At 47.3% G+C, this 12,542-nt stretch overlaps 1 protein-coding gene across 1 annotated transcript in view; it reads left to right on the forward strand.

Annotated features, from left to right (window-relative positions):
* Positions 1-705: 705 nt before the first annotated feature.
* The window catches only part of LOC139924816 (organic cation/carnitine transporter 2-like), a 19,735-nt gene continuing 7,898 nt past the window's right edge, over positions 706-12,542 (forward strand). Inside the window, exons 1-8 of the mRNA XM_078286140.1 lie at positions 706-915; positions 2,445-2,603; positions 2,673-2,738; positions 7,394-7,497; positions 7,623-7,777; positions 10,357-10,528; positions 11,643-11,769; positions 11,848-11,951. Coding sequence (XP_078142266.1) covers positions 706-915; positions 2,445-2,603; positions 2,673-2,738; positions 7,394-7,497; positions 7,623-7,777; positions 10,357-10,528; positions 11,643-11,769; positions 11,848-11,951 — 1,097 coding nt within the window. The remainder of the gene's footprint in view (positions 916-2,444; positions 2,604-2,672; positions 2,739-7,393; positions 7,498-7,622; positions 7,778-10,356; positions 10,529-11,642; positions 11,770-11,847; positions 11,952-12,542) is intronic.

A 12,542-nucleotide genomic window follows, 5' to 3' on the forward strand; every position in this document is an offset into this window, starting at 1 on the left:
TTAAGGAAAAAACAGATCATTAAACGGAGTGGAGCTGTCCTTTAAGTCAGGACAGGAGAAACACATGGTCCAACACACACACACACACACACACACACACACGCACACGCACATACACACACACTTTTTTAAATATTTATATTTTGGGACATTTTTGCCTTCAACTGATAGTTGATGGTGGAGAGAGACAGGAAGGATAATGAGAGAGAAAGAGAGAGAGAGAGAGCGAGAGAGAGAGAGAGAGAGAGAGAGAGAGGGATCCTGATCTGGATTTGAACCCAGGACATGGTCTGCACCTCAGGATGGCCTGACCCATCATCTTATAACCAGTTTGATAATTTACTGCCATGGAGAAGTATGATAATGAGGAGGAGGAGTTATGATGATGAGGAGGAGGAGGAGTTATGATGATGAGGAGGAGGAAGAGGAGATAAATGCTCCTGTGCAGGACAGACTGGCCTTCCCAGAACAGCAGGCAGGAGAACTGGAGAGAAACCAGTACTGCTGACAGCATCAGTAGTACTGGTAGTTGAAGTAGTTGAAGTACTAATTATAGAAAACTATAGGATTTGCTGTAGATGTTAAGGAACAAAGGAACAGAACCAAATAAATAGAATAGAATAAAGGAAGAGAACAGAACAGAACAGAGTAGGGAAGAGCACCAGTAGATATCAGTAGAAAACCAGCAGAGTAGAAGCCAGTAGAATGAGGGACTATGAGGAGTCCACCTCCTTCCTGGGCCAATGGGGGCGGTTCCAGTGCCGAGTCTTCTTCCTGCTCTGCCTCAGCTCCTTCCCTGCCGGCTACAACGTCCTGTCCGTCATCTTCATGATGGCAAGCCCCGCCCACCGCTGCCTGGTCCCGGGATACAGCAACCTGAGCCAGGACTCCATCCACACCGTCGTCCCCGTTCAGGTCAGAACCGGTCCGGATCCAGACTCAGATCAGAACCGTTCTGGTCCGGTTCTAGCTGTAAACCTGCCAGGTGTTTTACTGCAGAGAGGCGGAGGAACCTGTCGGCCTGTAAACATGAAGCAGATGGAAGAGGATGGAAGACAATTTATCCATCATTTTTTCAAGTCTTTATTTCTGTTGTTTTTCTCTCTCTCTGCCTTTCCTTTTCTGACTTTATGATGAAGCCACCAGATGTTTAGGATAGTTTAAGAGTTTAGTACTGGGATGAGCAACGCACCATTCAAGCTCAAACAGCCTGCAGGGAAATTGATTACCGTAACCAATAGTGACCGCACAAAATAATGTAATTCATGTGTCATGGGGATCTGGAGTATCACACGGTGTAACTGCTTAAAGGTTCAGTTCAGAGTCTTTTGATGAACAACATCTAGTCTTCAGACAGGCTTCTCCCGCAATATGGTAAATAAACTGAATATGAGTAGAAGTAATATTGTGAAGTGCAAGAGGATTCTTAACATGTGATACTGCTTCCTCACAAGAGACTCAACAGAGGAGGAGGAGGAGGACTTAAAGGGAGGATGGGTGCTGCAGTGTAGAGCTCTGATGCTTGAACTGAATATTCACTCTGTTAAACATGTATGGAACGGGTCGTTGTGGTAAAATGTAATTTACTTATGTTCAGAACAACGATCCTTAAGTCTCTAGAGACCTACGACTGAATGTTGCTCAGATATATATATATATAGATAGATATAAGGCCGGTGTGTTACTGGTGCAGAATACAGCCTGAAGTTAGACCCACTTACAGATAAATCCACACAAAGTTCATCTGCTATAACATCTGCTGCAGTGACAAACCCTAAAGAAAGAGATTCCTCCTTTTACTCAAATATCCACGACTCCTCTTCTAGGATTGATTTGTTTTTGTTTTTTAGATCATTATGTAGAGAATTATAGCATGTCTACTTATCTAGCTTCTACGTTATCAGCTCACTGTCCCTTAAAATTGACTTTTGAAGATTATGCTAACCCACAGAAAACTTCGTTAGCATTTCAAACCATACAGCCTCTCCTGAAAGATGTAAACTTGAATGAAAATGCACATTTTTCCAATCTATTCCTGTGAAATGTTTAACGTGGTTGATCAGCTCATATCAAAGTTTTTGTGGTCTCAGAAATCTGTTAGAATAAAAATCTCTAAATTACAAGCTCCAATAAGTAAAGATTTTAGATTTTAGATTGTACTGTTTGATCTCTCAGTTTAGACCTCTGTGGTACTGGCATCACCCAGAACCTCAACATCCAGCTTGGACCTCGACAGGACAGCTTGTCCCCTTAAGGCTTACTTATCCAACACATTTTTGTCATACATATAGATACTGGCAATAATGTCATAATCTTATATGAATGGATGAATGGATGGATGGATGGATGGATGGATGGATGGATGGATGGATGGATGGATGAAGAAGTTGGTGAGGTCTGTGTTATCTCTGAGATTGACCAATCAGATGCTGTTGTTTGGTCAGGAGGTGAACGGGCAGCTGGAGCCGAGCAGCTGCAGCCGGTACCGACTGGACCAGATCCAGAACCTGTCTGTCCTGTTCTCCAGACCCACTGAGAACCAGGTCCAGAACCTGTCTGTCCTGTTCTCCAGACCCACTGAGAACCAGGTCCAGAACCTGTCTGTCCTGTTCTCCAGACCCACTGAGAACCAGGTCCAGAACCCGAACTCCATCCTCGTCTCTGGTCTGGAGCTGGAAGACTGTAAGGACGGATGGATCTACAACACAGAGCATTACCAATGTACTGTAACCACTGAGGTACTGTTAGTACGACTACTACTACTGCTGCTAGTACTACTACTACTGCTACTACTACTACTACTACTACTGCTACTACTACTACTACTGCTACTACGACTACTACTACTACTGCTGCTAGTACTACTACCACTACTACTACTACTACTACTGCTACTACTACTACTACTACTACTGCTACTACTACTACTACTACTACTGCTGCTAGTACTACTACTACTGCTACTACTACTACTACTGCTACTACTACTACTACTACTACTACTGCTACTACTACTACTACTGCTACTACTACTACTACTACTACTGCTGCTAGTACTACTACTACTGCTACTACTACTACTACTGGTACTACTACTACTACTACTACTGCTGCTACTACTACTACTGGTACTACTACTACTACTACTACTACTGCTACTACTGCTACTGGTACTACTACTACTACTACTACTGCTACTACTACTACTACTGGTACTACTACTACTACTACTACTACTACTACTACTACTACTGCTACTACTGCTACTGGTACTACTACTACTACTACTACTGCTACTACTACTACTACTGGTACTACTACTACTACTACTACTACTGCTACTACTACTACTGGTACTACTACTACTACTACTACTGCTACTACTACTACTACTGGTACTACTACTACTACTACTACTACTACTACTACTACTACTGCTACTACTGCTACTGATACTACTGATACTACTACTACTTCTATTACGATACTAGTACTACAACTACTACTGATACTACCACTACTACTTCTACTTCAATTTGTACTACTACTACTTCTTTCACTGAAGACACTGATGTACTGTACTACAAATACTATTAATTCTACTATTACTGATGTAATGTAATGATTGTAGTCCCTCAGATACCCCCCCCAACCCCCCCACCCCACACGCACACACACACACACACACACGCACACACACTCACCTACACACACACACACACACTCACTAGGCCGTCCTAGTGTGTTACTGATTAGACTGCAGCAGGTCAGACACAGTAGAGTCCTCCATAAAACTCCGGGAGGGCTCGACCTTTCTCTGCTCTGTCCACCAATCATTGACCTGCGTTAGATCTGGATCTGACTGGCGGCTCGGCGCCCACAGCTCAGCCTCAGGATTATAACAGTCGCTGTTTCCACAGTAACCAGGCCGCTGTTCATACTGGTTAATCTGGTTCTGAACAAACCGTTAGCTAGCTAACTAGCCAGGCTAATTTAACAAAGCAACTGGGGGTATGCATGGCTGTAGTGAGTGAAACTAGGTTGACCTTAATGATAATAATGCAAATAATTATAATAATAATTATAATAAATATAAAATAAATAAATAATAATTTCTAGTATTGTGATGGCACAACAAAACATCTGTCAGGAGTTCTTGTCAGAGTCTCACTAATATGAATAAAATTCTCACTCAGTGAGGAGAGCAACTCCCCAAAACAGACTGCAGCATTGTTACTCTTAAAATAGCTCTCTTTACTGTTCTTAATGTCTCTTTATTGTACATTAAGAACAATAAAGAGAGCTATTTTAAGAGTAACAATGTTGCAGTCCATTTTTGGGAAATAATAACATTTTAACTTCATTTGTGCAGAAAAAACTGTTTACAAGTCATGCAGAGTCAAATAACTGATGTAGGAGTCACAGTTGAGGTCTTTCTCCTCTAGAGTTTTGGCACTTACGACCCTCCGTAACGTCCTGGCCTGTTGGTTGAAGCTTGTTCTTCTTCTACCGTACTTTCTGGTGTACAAACGCACCCTGGATTTCCCTCCTGCAGGCCTGAACAGTGCAGACCGTAACTCACCTAAACAGTGTGCACGGTCAAAAGAGTTAGAACCAGCAGAGCCACTGAGCAGCCAATCAGCTGTCAGTGGTGTCTGTTGATCCTACTGACACTTTATTACACTTTGTACACAGACATCTGTCTCTCTGTTGTACTCTAGTGTGTATTTCCATGTCTGTTAGGGTTAGGGTTACTATTCCAGTGTGTACTTGTGTCTGCTGTAGTATTCCAGTGTGTACTTGTGTCTGCTGTAGTATTCCAGTGTGTACTTGTGTCTCGGCTGTAGTATTCCAGTGTGTACTTGTGTCTGCTGTAGTATTCCAGTGTGTACTTGTGTCTGCTGTAGTATTCTAGTGTGTACTTCTGTCTCGGCTGTAGTATTCCAGTGTGTACTTGTGTCTGCTGTAGTATTCCAGTGTGTACTTGTGTCTGCTGTAGTATTCCAATGTGTACTTCTGTCTCGGCTGTAGTATTCCAGTGTGTACTTCTGTCTCGGCTGTAGTATTCCAGTGTGTACTTGTGTCTCGGCTGTAGTATTCCAGTGTGTACTTGTGTCTCGGCTGTAGTATTCCAGTGTGTACTTGTGTCTCGGCTGTAGTATTCCAGTGTGTACTTGTGTCTCGGCTGTAGTATTCCAGTGTGTACTTGTGTCTGCTGTAGTATTCCAGTGTGTACTTGTGTCTGCTGTAGTATTCCAGTGTGTACTTCTGTCTCGGCTGTAGTATTCGAGTGTGTACTTGTGTCTGCTGTAGTATTTCAGTGTGTACTTGTGTCTCGGCTGTAGTATTCCAGTGTGTACTTGTGTCTCGGCTGTAGTATTCCAGTATGTACTTGTGTCTGCTGTAGTATTCCAGTGTGTACTTGTGTCTGCTGTAGCATTCCAGTGTGTACTTGTGTCTCGGCTGTAGTATTCCAGTGTGTACTTGTGTCTGCTGTAGTATTCCAGTGTGTACTTGTGTCTCGGCTGTAGTATTCCAGTGTGTACTTGTGTCGGCTGTAGTATTCCAGTGTGTACTTGTGTCTCGGCTGTAGTATTCCAGTGTGTACTTGTGTCGGCTGTAGTATTCCAGTGTGTACTTGTGTCTCGGCTGTAGTATTCCAGTATGTACTTGTGTCTGCTGTAGTATTCCAGTGTGTACTTGTGTCTGCTGTAGCATTCCAGTGTGTACTTGTGTCTCGGCTGTAGTATTCCAGTGTGTACTTGTGTCTGCTGTAGCATTCCAGTGTGTACTTGTGTCTCGGCTGTAGTATTCCAGTGTGTACTTGTGTCTGCTGTAGTATTCCAGTGTGTACTTGTGTCTCGGCTGTAGTATTCCAGTGTGTACTTGTGTCTGCTGTAGTATTCCAGTGTGTACTTGTGTCTGCTGTAGTATTCCAGTGTGTACTTGTGTCTGCTGTAGTATTCCAGTGTGTACTTCTGTCTCGGCTGTAGTATTCCAGTGTGTACTTGTGTCTGCTGTAGTATTCCAGTGTGTACTTGTGTCTGCTGTAGTATTCCAGTGTGTACTTCTGTCTCGGCTGTAGTATTCCAGTGTGTACTTGTGTCTTGGCTGTAGTATTCCAGTGTGTACTTGTGTCTGCTGTAGTATTCCAGTGTGTACTTGTGTCTGCTGTAGTATTCCAGTGTGTACTTGTGTCTGCTGTAGTATTCCACTGTGTACTTGTGTCTATTGTAGTATTCCAGTGTGTACTTGTGTCTGCTGTAGTATTCCAGTGTGTACTTGTGTCTGCTGTAGTATTCCAGTGTATACTTGTGTCTCGGCTGTAGTATTCCAGTGTGTACTTGTGTCTTGGCTGTAGTATTCCAGTGTGTACTTGTGTCTGCTGTAGTATTCCAGTGTGTACTTGTGTCTGCTGTAGTATTCCAGTGTGTACTTGTGTCTCGGCTGTAGTATTCCAGTGTGTACTTGTGTCTGCTGTAGTATTCCAGTGTGTACTTGTGTCTGCTGTAGTATTCCAGTGTGTACTTCTGTCTCGGCTGTAGTATTCCAGTGTGTACTTGTGTCTGCTGTAGTATTCCAGTGTGTACTTGTGTCTGCTGTAGTATTCCAGTGTGTACTTCTGTCTCGGCTGTAGTATTCCAGTGTGTACTTGTGTCTTGGCTGTAGTATTCCAGTGTGTACTTGTGTCTGCTGTAGTATTCCAGTGTGTACTTGTGTCTGCTGTAGTATTCCAGTGTGTACTTGTGTCTGCTGTAGTATTCCACTGTGTACTTGTGTCTATTGTAGTATTCCAGTGTGTACTTGTGTCTGCTGTAGTATTCCAGTGTGTACTTGTGTCTGCTGTAGTATTCCAGTGTATACTTGTGTCTCGGCTGTAGTATTCCAGTGTGTACTTGTGTCTTGGCTGTAGTATTCCAGTGTGTACTTGTGTCTGCTGTAGTATTCCAGTGTGTACTTGTGTCTGCTGTAGTATTCCAGTGTGTACTTGTGTCTCGGCTGTAGTATTCCAGTGTGTACTTGTGTCTGCTGTAGTATTCCAGTGTGTACTTGTGTCTGCTGTAGTATTCCAGTGTGTACTTGTGTCTATTGTAGTATTCCAGTGTGTACTTGTGTCTATTGTAGTATTCCAGTGTGTACTTGTGTCTGATGTAGTATTCCAGTGTGTACTTGTGTCTGCTGTAGTATTCCAGTGTGTACTTGTGTCTGATGTAGTATTCCAGTGTGTACTTGTGTCTGCTGTAGTATTCCAGTGTGTACTTGTGTCTGCTGTAGTATTCCAGTGTGTACTTGTGTCTGCTGTAGCATTCCAGTGTGTACTTGTGTCTGCTGTAGTATTCCAGTGTGTACTTGTGTCTGCTGTAGTATTCCAGTGTGTACTTGTGTGTTGCAGTTCGACCTGGTGTGTGCTGACGAGTGGAAGCAGCCTCTGACCTCGGCCCTGTACTTCCTCGGCGGACTGACTGGATGCTTCATCTCCGGTCAGATCTCCGACCGGTACGCTCGACCCAGACGGACCGAACACGTCATCTGGTGTTAACAAGTCACGTTCATTTCACGTATGTGTGAGATCAGGTTGTTTTCATCGGCCCTGTCCCGGCTGTGTTGTGTTTGCGGCGCAGGTTTGGCCGGAAGCCGGCTCTGTTCGGGACCCTCGCCTCCGTCAGCGTCTTCAGCGTCCTGCTGGCCTTCGCTCCGTCGTGGCCGGTGTTCGCCGTGCTCTTCTTCCTGCTGGGTGTGGGTCAGATAGCCAACTTCGTGACGCTGTTCGTGCTGGGTAGGCAAGCTGGCTCCTCCTCTCTAATATACTGCCTAATATGCTTTTAATACACATTCATCCTAACGTGAAACATCCCCTCTGCTTCTTACTGCTCTCCTGTCTTTCCCTTGTCTTCATTCTGGGATCACAGGAATGTTTGTTCTATCTATTGTCAGTGTGCTGTGACCTCTGACCTTTTACCTCCTTACTATTGTTGCTTGTAATTTTGGTGATCTAGGAACTGAAGCTGGTTCTACTGTTGACCTCAGTGGCAGAGAGTCAGAGAAATGACTGGAATGTGTAATGTGTACTACATGAATCAGACTTTAAGGGTGTAATGATTCTGTATCACAAACAGACCAGAGTATATCTGTGGGTGATAGTGTTGTTGATCAATACCCGTGACTGATTGATTACCGGCTGCTGAGATTTCTGGCTTTAAACTCACTTTCTGACCCGAACTCTGTTTAGGTCCAAACCTGCTCACACAGTTCAGCTGTGGAGGATAAAAAGCCAAAGCAGTTTTATAACTCCAGTATTTAACATGGTCACAGATTATCTCTTCATTAATAGTTTCTCTAATTAGCAAGCTTCCTGCTCTGCATTGTCAAAATGGGACTTTATTGGGAAAAAGGCAAAAGAAAACAAGCTGAGCCGAGAGCCGTACGTTACATTACATGATGTCATTCAGCAGACGTCTTTGGCCAAAGCAACTTACATTAAGTGCATTTTATCAACAGTAGTCAAACCAACCGTATATCACAGTCTTCATCAGCTAAGCCTTCAATAGGAAGAAGTAGCATTTGTAGAATCAGAGAGGTTTTTTTAAAAAGATTGTTTCATGAGACGTTAATTCAGAGATGTGAAAGATGGGAAATGATTCAGCCGTTCTGACAGAGGGGCGGAGCTCGCTCCTCCATTGTGGTTCCAGGGAGGAGAAGAGTCGACCGGGATGAGCGACTTCTGAGTCTCGTAGCAACGGAGGGGCGGGGTGACCTGCGAGGGGGGAGGAGCCGAGCGAAGGAGGCGGAGTCTGAACCTGACCGGTGATTGTAGAGGGAGGGGCGGGTCGATGTTCTGTCCTGTAGGAGAGACCAGGGTCCGAAATCTGATGCAGCAGAGATGGAAGAGAGGGGAGAGACCGGAAGAGGAGAGAGAGAGACATGAGAGAGCAGACGGCTGCAGCGTTCTGATTGGCTGTAAAGGTCTGATGGCAGAGGGTCGCCCGGCCAGAGGAGGCTGCAGTCCAGGAGGGAGAGGACCAGAACCTGGACCAGGAGCCGAGACGCTTCCCTCATAAGGAACGGGCGAATTCTGATGCTGTAGAGGGAAAACCTGCAGGAGTGGGTTCAGGATCAGTCAGAGGGTCTTCAGTCAGAGAGGAGACAGTGGTGTTGTCATGGTGATGGAGGATCAGTCAGAGGGTCTTCAGTCAGAGAGGAGACAGTGGTGTTGTCATGGTGATGGAGGATCAGTCAGAGGTTCTTCAGTCAGAGAGGAGACACAGTGCAGTTGTCATGGTGATGGAGGTCTGTGTGAGGACAGGCTGTCCTCTTTCAGGGAGAAACAGCAGCTCGTCTGTCAGGATGGAGCTGGAGGTGGAGAACAGACATCAGAGCTCTGAGGAGACGCTCCATCAGTTTGTTTCTGAGGAAGGAGAGAGAGAGCTGAGTGTGTCAGCAGAGCAGAGAGAGAAGACATGAGAGGAGATCACATGACCGAGGGGTTTAGTGGACAGAGGGAACAGCAGGGACCCCAGGACTGAACCCTGAGGGACACAGGGTGTTGTTAACAGTGTTAAATGTACATGGTCTGGACAGAGATCCTCTCCATGAGACCTGGTGTGAGCGGTTAGCCAATTAGGATGAGAACCAGGAGTGTGCAGATCTTGTAATGCCAAGTTCAGAGAGGATGGAGAGAAGGATTTGGTGGTCAAAGTAGCAGACAAGTGAAGGAGGACAAGGACAGAAGAGAGGGATGAAGTCTGGCAGCGTGGAGAGCCTCAACAGAAAGGAGAGCAGTCTGGTAGAGAGAGAAGCCTTGAGACCGGATTGAAGAGGGTCCAGGAGGTCATTCTGGAGAGAGAGAAACTGCTCGCTCCAGGGTTTTGGATAGAAAGGAGAGAAGAGATCCAGGTCTGTAGTTCTGGATAGCAGCAGGGTCAAGAGAGGGTTTCTGAAGAAGAGGCTTGACTCTGGCAGTCTGTAGAGCATCAGGAGCAAGACCTGAGGACAGGGAGGAGTTGATAAGGGCAGTGAGGAAGGGAGTGATGTCAGTGGAGATGGTTTGGAGAAGAGCGGAAGGGAGAGGATCAAGGGGGCAGGTGGAGGCTCGGTTAGACCTGACAGGTGTGAGGACATCTTCTGGGGAGAGGAGGAAGCCCAGGGACAAGGAGCAGAGAAGCAGGTTGGAGTAAGGAACAGTGTTGTTAGTGGATGATGGAAGGAACAGCTGATCCTCCACCTTCTTAGCAAAGTAGGTGACAAAACCATCAGCTGGGGGGTTTGGTGTAGTTCCTGCTGCTGGCCTACAGAGGGCGACAGAAGTCATGGATTCGTTCCTGCTCCTGTAACAGTCGGACGGCGTTTCCTCCGCAGGTTCGGAGATCATGACCGGCTCGACCCGACTCCTCTACACCAACCTGGCCCTGCCGGCGTTCTATGTGCTGAGCATGGCGCTGCTGCCGGCCACCGCCTACCTGGTCCGGAACTGGAGACACCTGGCGCTGGTGCAGGCGCTGCCCGGCCTGGCCTGCATCCCCCTCTGGTGGTAGGAGGACCTCCTTACACCGGGAAGATTACATGATACTAGATAATATTAGATAATATTAGATAACATGAAACTGTATCGATCCGCCGGGAGAAACCGAATCGCTGCAGCGATTCGGTTTCTCCCGGCGGATCGATACAGTTTCATGTTATCTAATATTATCTAGTAGAACTAAGAATACAGCACATGGAGGGAATTAAAGAGAATATGAGGTGGAATATATTAAAATATATGAACTACAGCATGTATGCAGGAGGTGCAAAATAACAGCAGCAGAACAAACCGAGACAGAGAAATGGATGAGAAATCTTCAGGATGTGCAGTAGGAGCATGATGATGTCATGCAGCTCTGACATCATCTCTGCAGCATCACCTGTCTGTCAGGCAGAACGGAACGAAACAGGAAAATACAATGAGTGAAACAAGTACTGTGAACAAGTGAAAATAATAATAATGATATAAAGAAAGAAAAACAATACATAAAAAAATAAAAAAGGAAAAAAGTAAGAGAATCTCTACCTAATTGCCTGTCTCTCTCTCCACTCTCCTGTCTGTCTCTCCACCTGCCTGTGTCTCCACCTGTCTGTCTGTCTCTCCACCTGTCTCTCTCTCCACCTGTCTGTCTGTCTCTCCACCTGTCTGTCTCTCCACCTGCCTGTCTCTCTTTCCACCTGTCTCTCCACCTGCCTGTCTGTCTCTCCACCCTCCTGTCTGTCTCTCCACCTGCCTGTGTCTCCACCTGCCTGTCTCTCTCTCCACCTACTTGTCTCTCCACCTGTCTGTCTGTCTCTCCACCTGTCTCTCTCTCCACCTGTCTGTCTGTCTCTCCACCTGTCTCTCTCTCCACCTGTCTGTCTCTCTCTCCACCTGTCTGTCTGTCTCTCCACCTGTCTCTCTCTCCACCTGTCTGTCTCTCTCTCCACCTTTCTGTCTCTCTCTCTCTCCACCTGTCTGTCTCTCTCTCCACCTACCTGTCTCTCCACCTGTCTGTCTGTCTCTCCACCTGTCTGTCTCTCTCTCCACCTACCTGTCTCTCCACCTGTCTGTCTCTCTCTCCACCTGTCTGTCTGTCTCTCCACCTGTCTGTCTGTCTCTCCACCCGTCTGTCTCTCAGGCTGATCCCTGAGTCTACTCGCTGGCTGGTGTCTTGTGGTCGTCTGAAGGAGGCGGAGCTTCTGATGAGGTCAGCGGCGGCGGAGAACGGCGTGGAGGCTCCGCAGACCATCTTCCTCCGGGCCGACGTAAGACCCCCCCCCCCCCCCCGCCTCTGTCTGCACGCTGAGTGAAGGACTGTGGGTAACGTAATGTCCGTCCCCCAGGTGGAGGCGTCGGCCGGCCCGACCGCGCCGGAGTCTCACAGCTTCCTGGACCTGGTGCGGACAGGAAGCATCCGGCGCCTCACGCTCATCCTGTGGCTGATCTGGTGAGAAAGTCCTGCTGCTCAGACCTGCAGCGCCGTCCGGCCACACGCCGCACGCCGCACGCCGCACGCCGCACGCCGCACGCCGCACGCCGCACGCCGCACGCCGCACGCCGCACGCCGCTGCGGAGCGTTTAGAAAGACTTCTAAACGCTCCGCAGCGGCGTGCGGCCGGACGGCGTGCGGCCGGACGGCGTGCGGCCTGCAGCGCCGTCCGGCCACACGCCGCACGCCGCACGCCGCACGCCGCACGCCGCACGCCGCACGCCGCACGCCGCACGCCGCTGCGGAGCGTTTAGAAAGACTTCTAAACGCTCCGCAGCGGCGTGCGGCCGGACGGCGTGCGGCGTGCGGCGTGCGGCGTGCGGCGTGCGGCGTGCGGCGTGTGGCCGGACGGCGCTGCAGGCCTTAGTAGCAGCCGATTCCAATATTTCCACCTGCCGCACACGGCAGACATGAATTAGGCTGCTTGATTTACTCAGTTTGTTGATGTTGGTTGTTGATCGTGATGATGATGATGATGAAACGCTTTCAACAATTCTTTTAGTCCGGTGTAATGGATATTAAACACATTAACCCTAACCCTCATGGTCC

Source organism: Centroberyx gerrardi, chromosome 10, assembly GCF_048128805.1.
Source record: "Centroberyx gerrardi isolate f3 chromosome 10, fCenGer3.hap1.cur.20231027, whole genome shotgun sequence".
NCBI classification, from domain to species: Eukaryota; Metazoa; Chordata; class Actinopteri; order Beryciformes; family Berycidae; genus Centroberyx; species Centroberyx gerrardi.